The 8,358-nt window shown below is 48.4% G+C and overlaps 1 protein-coding gene across 6 annotated transcripts in view; it reads right to left on the minus strand.

The window, feature by feature from the left end:
* The window catches only part of RALGAPB (Ral GTPase activating protein non-catalytic beta subunit), a 193,922-nt gene that overhangs the window by 148,301 nt on the left and 37,263 nt on the right, over positions 1-8,358 (minus strand). For all 6 annotated transcript variants that reach the window (XM_025193089.1, XM_025193090.1, XM_006036751.3 and 3 more), the window contains exons 3-4: positions 7,504-7,667; positions 6,530-6,716 (exon numbers count right to left, since the gene is read on the minus strand). In XM_025193089.1, the coding sequence (XP_025048874.1) occupies positions 6,530-6,716; positions 7,504-7,667 (351 nt within the window). The remainder of the gene's footprint in view (positions 1-6,529; positions 6,717-7,503; positions 7,668-8,358) is intronic.

An 8,358-nucleotide genomic window follows, 5' to 3' on the forward strand; every position in this document is an offset into this window, starting at 1 on the left:
ATGCATCTCAAGCCAGTTCAGAGAGGTGATACTCCCCCTCTGTGCAACATCGGTCAGGCCACAATTGGAGTACTGCATCCAGTACTGGGAGCCACACTTTAAAAAGGATATGGCCAGCCTGGAGAGAGTTCAGAGGAACTCTCTCACCTGTTTGGTGAGAGGGCAGCAGGACAGGCCCTATGAGGAGAGACTGAGGGACCTGAACCTCCTCAGCCTCGGCAAGAGGAAGCTGACGGGGGGACCTGGTGGCTGCCTACAAACTCATCAGGGAAGATCAGCACCAAATATGAAGAGCCCTATTCTCCCCAGCACCACCTGGGGTGACGAGGAACAATGGTAATAAGCTGATGGAGAATAGGTTTAGGTTAGAGATCAGGAGGCAATATTTTACAGTTAGGGCGGCCAGAATCTAGAACCAACTTCCTAGGGAAGTGGTCCTCACCCCTACCTTGGCTAAATTCAAAAAGAGGTTAGATGATCACCTGCCTGGGGTCTTGTGAACCCAGCATTCATTCCTGCCGGTGGCAGGGGGGCAGGCTAGATGATCTGTTCAGGTCCCTCCTGACCCTAGGTACTATGAAACTATGAATCCTGTCCCTACAATCACTGCGCGGTTGTTACCCCTTCCCAAAGAGTCAGACCAGGAGTAGCAAGCTGACACCAAGCACACTGAAGCCGCCAGTGCAGGAAGCCTGCATCTCTGCTCCTTACACCCCAGCCCTAGTAAGGTGCAGGTGGAAAGAACAACAGAGCAACAGATGCTGGAGGACCAAGAGCCCCACTGTAGTACTACAGGGCACTGTTCAGACATTACAGATGCAGCACTACAAAACATAGCACTACAGAGAAGATCCTGTTTCATCCAAGAACATTTCTGTAGCACTTTGCCATTTTGTAGTAATACAGGATTTGTTCTCATTTGTACACTCATTTTCTGTGGCTCCACAAAAGTATAAATTACACTACGAATATGCCCCAATTTGCCCATCTGCAGTCTCATGAAAGCCACACTTTTCATAGAAGAAAAATCAATACTAAAGAAATATTCAGAAACAAAAATAAATCTGTAGGGCTGAACAATTAGACAACAAAAACAGAATTAATCTAGGTAACTGCTGCACTCCTCTTGAAATTGTGATTCAACACTTAAATATTATAGCTACTGGTACCCAATAAATGCTAAATACAGCTAGATTCATAGCAAATACTTTCTAAATATTTTAGACATGGCTTCACTGCAGAGTTAATTCATGATCAGGACCTACGTTCCTTAGTCCTAATCCAAGCAGCCACAATGCAAAACTATATTTGAGTTGCTATATTCTCTCTGGTACAGCACTCACTAATTTTTGTTAGTGTGGACTAAGGCAAATCTTAAGTGCTTTTGTGCTGCAAAACAAAAGAAGTGAAGCTTACTGAAAATTAGGCAGGTTACCAGCCCTAGGTAAAAGCAGAACCCAAGCCCAAACTCATAAATCCACCAGGATTGACTGCCTAGGTATAAAACACCAATTTTAGCTGAATGGGTTATGTATGTGTTCACGGAAGGGTTACTAGGGGCAACACTTGAATAACAGTTCATGTTAATTCTTCAGTGAAGATGTACTCTAAATTAAAAAAAAGAAAAGAAAGAAAAAATAGTAACATTTTATACATATATGCATGCACGCTTGTGTAAGTAACATTTCCCATGGGTTTGATTCAGGAAATGTATTTTGAAAATACTACCAACAGCCCAATCCAGAAAAACAGGCGGAGGAATTGGGGGGGGGGGCTGCATATTTGCAGTGTGGACTCTAAATATGATACCTAGAAATCCAGGTATCAAAAAACAAAAAAACAAAAAAAAAAACAAAAAAAACAAAAAAACAAAAAACAAAAAGCAGGTGTGCAGAAAAAGAGCGGGGCAAGGCATGCTTCTGTATGCCTTGTAGCACGCCCTGAAGCAACAGGAGGCTGGGGTCCTCCAAAGAGATGCTCTGGCAGGTGGCCAGAGCATCTCTATGGCTGCCCCTTGTCCCAGGGCTTCAGCACACTGCCTCAGCATGCGGGGCAAACAAGCGGTGCAGGTTGCAGTGTGACCTGGACCAGGCTCTGGCTCAGGTAAGTAGGGACTGAGGAGGACTGGAGGTGGGGGGTTGTAAGGGAGCAGGGGACTGTGGTGGGGGAAGGGGGCTTCTCAGGAGCGGTGGGTCCTCCACTCACCCTCCACAGGGCCCACAGCATGCAGCAGAGGCCATTGGGGCACTCAGGGCCCTCCTGGCAGAAACCCACCATGGCACAGTGCAGCCCCGGCTACCTGGCACCCACTGCCACCTGTGCTGCATGTCACAGGCCCGGGGCCATGTACCTTCAGGCAACACTGAGCTGCTCAGCTCAGCTCATCCCCTGGGGGCAGCACCACTCGCAGGGGCCACGTGTTGCACCAGGCGGGGACCCACCTCCACATTCACTGCACGCCATCAGGCCAGGCCAGGCCAGGCCAGTTCCATGGAGGCAGGACCTGACCCAGCATGACACGCAGCCCCTGCAAGTGGTGCTGGGCCCCTGGATAACAGCCCGAGTGGCCCAGTGCTGCCCGAATGCACATGGCCCTGGGCCAAGCCAGGCCCACAACATGACTTAGTCATGTAGGAAGCCTTCTGGAAGCTTAGGTATCTAGTATCCCACGATATCCTTGTGGAAAAATTGGAAGATTGTGGGCTTAACAGCTCAACAGTTCAGTGGGTGAAAAACCGGCTGCATGGTAAGACGTAGAGAGTTCTCAGGAATGGATCTGTGTCATCCTGGCAAGAAGTGGCCAGTGGTGTCCCACGAGGGTCCGTGCTTGGACTGGTGTTTTTCAACATCTTTATCAATGATTTGGGTGTGGCGGTGAAAAGCTCACTGGCCAAGTCTGCAGATGACACCAAGTTACGGGGGAACATGTCATGCCAGAAGATAGGTTGCAGATACAGGCAGACCTGAACAGGCTAGAGAGTTGGAGGGCAACCAGATGAATTCTACACTCAGAAGTGTAAGGTGCTCCATCTGGGGGCAAACAATCCCCAACATACCTATAAGCTTGGTGGCGACAATTTGACTTGCACCACGGCCAAAAGGGACCTAGGGGTAGTGATCGAGCATCACATGAACATAAGCCGTTTGCCCTGCTGGCCACAGCATCGCACAACATGCTGGCACGCATTAACCATTGCATCTCACGCAAAACTAAGGAAGTGATACTCCTACTGTACTCCGCACTGGTGAGACCGCAGTTGGAGTACTGCGTCCAGTTCTGGGTAGTGCATTTCAATGAGGATGTAGAAAAACTTGAGAGAGGGTCCAGAGAAGAGCCGTCAGGGACTTGCAAGGCAAGCCATATGAGGAGAGGCTGAGGGACTTGGGCCTCTTCAGCCTACAGAAGAGAAGGCTGAGGGGGAGACTTAGTAGCAGCTTACCGCTACAACAGGGGACTACATCAAGAACTCAGTGAACATCTGTTCACCAGGGCACCCCTGGCGAAGACCAGGAGCAATGGATACAAACTCCTGGAAGGCTGCTTCAGGCTGAATTCCTGAAATCCTCCTTCACAGTCAGGGTGTCCAGACTGTGGAATAAACTCTCTCCAGTGGTGGTACAGTCACCTACCCTGGAAATCTTCAAAAGGAGACTGGATAGTCACCTTGCTGGCGTAACTTGACCCCAGTTTTCTTTTCCTGCCTAGTGCAGGGGGACTGGACCCAATGATCTACAAGGTCCCTTACAGCCCCTAACAATCTATGAATCTATGAGGCACAGGCGACACTGGATGCCAGGCAGCCGGGGCTCTGCCGCGCCACATGGGGACTCTGCCAGGAGGGCCCTAAGCACCCTGACAGCTGCCGCTACTGCTACAGGGGACCTGTGGGCCGTGCAGGGAGCTTGTCAGATCTGGGGGGAGGGGGGCAATCGCTGAGCTGTGAGGGGGGAGGGAGCTATGCCCTGCAGGGATCAGGAGACCTACCCCTCCTGAGCAACCCCCCTCCATCCCCCCACAATCCACCCACAAAACCCCACACCCACATACCCAGCCACAAACCCCAACCACTACAAACCTCACCCCCACAAGCTGCATCCACCCACAAACCCCCTTAACCACCCCTCACACCCCTTCCCTCCCCAAACCTCACATCCCCCCCAAATCTCACACCCTGCATGCCCAGCTAGCCACACAGGATGGGACAGGACCTGCTAGCAGGAGCTGCAGCTCCAGGGGCAATTGCCACACTGCAGTCCTGCCCCATGCCTACACCAGTTCTGGGACATGCAGCCCCAGCCTGGAGGGTGCTCTTGGTTCCAGGAGTCACTTGAAGGGTGTGATGGGCTGGGGGGGGAGGGGTGGAGGTGGCAGCAGGGATGAGAGAGAGATGGGGATTGGGAGTGGGGAGTGCTCCAGGTAGGAGAGGCCTCCAGAGTCAGCCTGGCCCCCCTAGAGCAGCCTGTGCCAAGGGAGGCCAGCCTGCTGCTGAAAGGGAAAGGGCCCAGTTCAGTCCCTAATCTCCAGTCGACGGCTTCCCAAGAACAACGTGGAGCAGGGAGTGGAACAGCTGCAGGTCAGGAGTGAGGGGACTGGGGGCATTCTGTGGATTGAGAGTGAGGGGCAAGGGCAGGGCACTGGCATATCACTGCTGCTCAGTGCCGCACATCCTGGTGAGCAAAGGGGGTAGAGGCAACTCTGATTTTTCTATGACAAAAAAACAAAGTGTACAGATATTTAGAATAGATTTTATTACAATGATAGAGGTACTGGTAGACTTCCAACTTGCTTTAAATGTGTAAATCTATAATAAAACATTGCCCAACTGATCTCCCTATATATACAGTGGCATTTCATTTTAATAGCAGAAGATAATGGATTTGGGATATTTTAATGAGAGTTTGGGCTTTTTATCACATAATTTGCAATTTTTAAATGGGGAACACCAGGATCTCTGCTGGTGAAACCGTGGTGAGACCAGGGCAGAGGAACCTGTCCAGGGCCAGCACTGGGTACCCAGCTGGAGGGCAGATGAGGTGACTGACCTCTTGGCCATTTGCAGCCAAGGGGACACATTTTGACAGTTCAAAGCAGGCCACCGCAAGGAGCACATCTTCTGAGCTATAGCTGCCTAGAAGGCAGAGCGGGGGCACCAGAAGACATGACAGTAATGCTGCCCAATGGCCAACTGTGCAGCCACGGCCCACTGGCAGCAGGCCCAGAGGTGCCGGAGGCTTTGCTACAGTACCCATACCACAGCCTAGGCATCCATGCAGTCCCTGTCCAGGTCTGGTAGGCACGCAGCCATGGGGCCACAAGTCCAAGAGTGGGGATGCTGTCATAAATGGCAGCAGATCACAGCCAGGTAGCAGCCCCACTGCCAGACTGCTGCAGTGGGTAGAGGGTGCAAAGGCACTCCAGGTTAGGGCTGCTTCAGTAGTCCAGCTGGCACAAGCGGTAGTGTCCCCAGATACCAACTGGCTAAAATCCCTGGCACAAATTTGTGCTGCTCTTGTTTGAACTGCTGCAAGCGCACATGCCTGTATGCGTGGACACACCCATAGAGCCTTTCCAAGGGTCAGATTGGGCCCTTGATCCCAGGGGCCCAGTCCCACCCCTTCCTGCTAGGACTGGGTCCCAGGGGCGCAGCCCCACCTCCTACCAGTCCCCCACACCAAGATTGGGTCCTGGGGCCCAGCACCACTCAAACCCAGTTCTGCCTTGCTGGGATCAGGCACTGGATCTAGCATGCAGGACCCAGGGCTCCCCATGGCTCGAGATTTAGCAGCAGGGGTGTTGCACCACCACTTCCCCACCACCCAATTTCTGGATCCCTGTAGGGAGTCCTGCAAGCAAACCAGATGACATGGCACCATGGGCTAAATCTGGCCTATGGGGCGGTGGTTAAGCATTCCTGGTATAAAAGATGCCACAAATGCATATGAAGAGAAATAGTATAACTTGGAAAACTCCAGACCTAGTCTTGTTTATTTTAATGAGAACCCATACAGCAGAAATATTCCTTGATTTAAACTGATACTATAAATGATAAAAAGCCATGATGATGGAGAGAAAGCTACATAAAATTATAAAGTTTTAAATACCAACAGGGGCATACTGAGATTACAAAAGCCACAAAAAAACAGAGGCAATAACAATATATTTAATTGTTCACTTGTGAAATGCTGACATTTATTAAATGTTTGGACATTAAACAACAAGGAAAAAAGTCAAAAAAGCTATTTTTGTAGGCATTTGCTTTGCTCACTCAAAGTTTTTGGATGACATTCATTATTCAAATGTGTTACTGACTGGAAAAGAGTGATCAACCCTATGAGAACTACACCTCTATGAATTAATGAACATGCAGTTATTCATCAACTATGGAATATATTTGTCTTCTTAAGTGTATTCCACAAATGAACAGAACATGCAAATATGAAACACTTCATTATTAAGGAAACCTGACCAAACAGAACACACTGTAACCATGGTTTTCTCAGTATAGGTTTATCGTCAGGTTCCACCTACCTGGATGTAAGGGAGCAGATAACCTTGCTCCACTGTTCCACCACAGCTGGATGATGGCGCCAGTTGGCTACCATCTCCTTGGCAGTTTTCCAATAAGGTGGTGTTGGAAAGCACCGAGCACAAGCTAGCAACCACACTTCAAAGAGCACACCAATCAACTTCTCAGCCAGATTCTCAGCAATGCCACCTTATGCAAAAATAAAAGAAACCTTTAGAAACATTTAACACTGTGTATCTCTTTCAGCTATTTCACCTGGTGAACCTTTTGGACTTAAAGGGCTCACATTTGTGTTAATGCTCATGCTTTGAATGTTTAAATTCCAGATTCTAAATTTAGTTTATTATACAGATGATCAAACTTATTTTTGTTTACAAAAGTGCTGTTCCTTTACTTGTTACATAGACATTCAAGGCTTCTAAGAGCCCCAATATTGTAAATGTCAATGTAAAGCCCAGCCAAAGAGGTCGTTAAAACCCTTTTACTGTAACAGCAGAGAAACAGGCAACTGAGTTAATTAGTATATCATCACAGCAAGCCAGCCCACATCTCTCTTATGCAACATTACTGGCAATGTGCTTAAGTTTATAGTTGGGTGTGTATGGCTCTGGTGTTGTCTTCACTTTTGTCTATACAGCCACTGGAAACAAAGAATACATGGGATTCAGTTCTTTGCTTGGTCACATAAAGAAAGATGACAGAAACACAGCATACCAAAACTAATCTGAGTTTATACATGGATAGATAGTCAGCTGGGAATGCATACAGGACAAAAAAAAATTGTTTGTAGGCTCAGTTCCAAGCCAATCAACATTGGTAGTCTCCTCTTTAATTCAGGGTACAGCTACCAGAAAAAAATAGGCTGATGTTCCTATATTGCCACTGGTACTTTGAGTAGTTTTTCAAACAGATGACAACTACAGAGAAAGCTAAAATCCTGTATGTGTAGAAAAGCAAATGAAAGCTAGACACAAACCTTGCACAGTTGGAGCTGCCAGCAGGGTGTCATTAATCTGTAGAAGAAATAATAATAAAATCTCCCAGGTTTCTCGGGCCATGATGCTTGATTCACGAGCCAGTTTCTGGACAGCTTTCAAAACCTGCAGGCACAGCCTCATCTGAATGGACCCTGGGTCTGCCCTACAAGAGAAAAAAATATCCCTACTTCAAGCCTCTTAACAAGAAATCAGTAGTACTGCAGTCACAAAGCACTGTACAAATCACTGTTGTAACATACTGTTCTGATTACAAATTAACAACATCCTTTTAGGTTCAATATTTGTGCATGTGTGGGGGGCTTTTTTCCAGAATGTAAGTCAATAATTATCGATAAAATCTTGATCTGTTATTGCCCTTACAAATTCCCACAGAAGAAACAAATAATCAAGGAAAGAACTTAAAGGTTTAAATGCGCTGAAAACACTATAATAAAAATTGCAACAGGAAACATTTCTGACTTGGTATCTTTATTGCATGTACAAAAATACTTCAAGTACAGTAAAATCTCTGTTATCCACCATCCCCAGGGTAAGGGAATTTCCAATTGTATAAGAACTCTGGTTATCTGAAATAACCCAGGGTTGGGGGGCAGGCAGCCGCATGCAGAGCTGCAGCAGCTGCAGGGTGCAGCGTGGAGCGGTGGAAGCATGGCAGAGCAGCGCTCAGCACAGGGAAGCGTGGAGCAGCAGCAGTGCAAACCACCACATGCGAGCTCTCCCCTGCCCCCCTACATCCGGCTAGCAAAGTGTATGGGGGGAGGGCACTGTGGCAGTGGCCACATGCAGAGCAGTGACAATGCAGGGTGGTGGGTAGCGGCAGGGGCCACCCCGTG

Source organism: Alligator sinensis, unplaced genomic scaffold, assembly GCF_000455745.1.
Source record: "Alligator sinensis unplaced genomic scaffold, ASM45574v1 scaffold1193_1, whole genome shotgun sequence".
Classification (NCBI taxonomy): domain Eukaryota; kingdom Metazoa; phylum Chordata; order Crocodylia; family Alligatoridae; genus Alligator; species Alligator sinensis.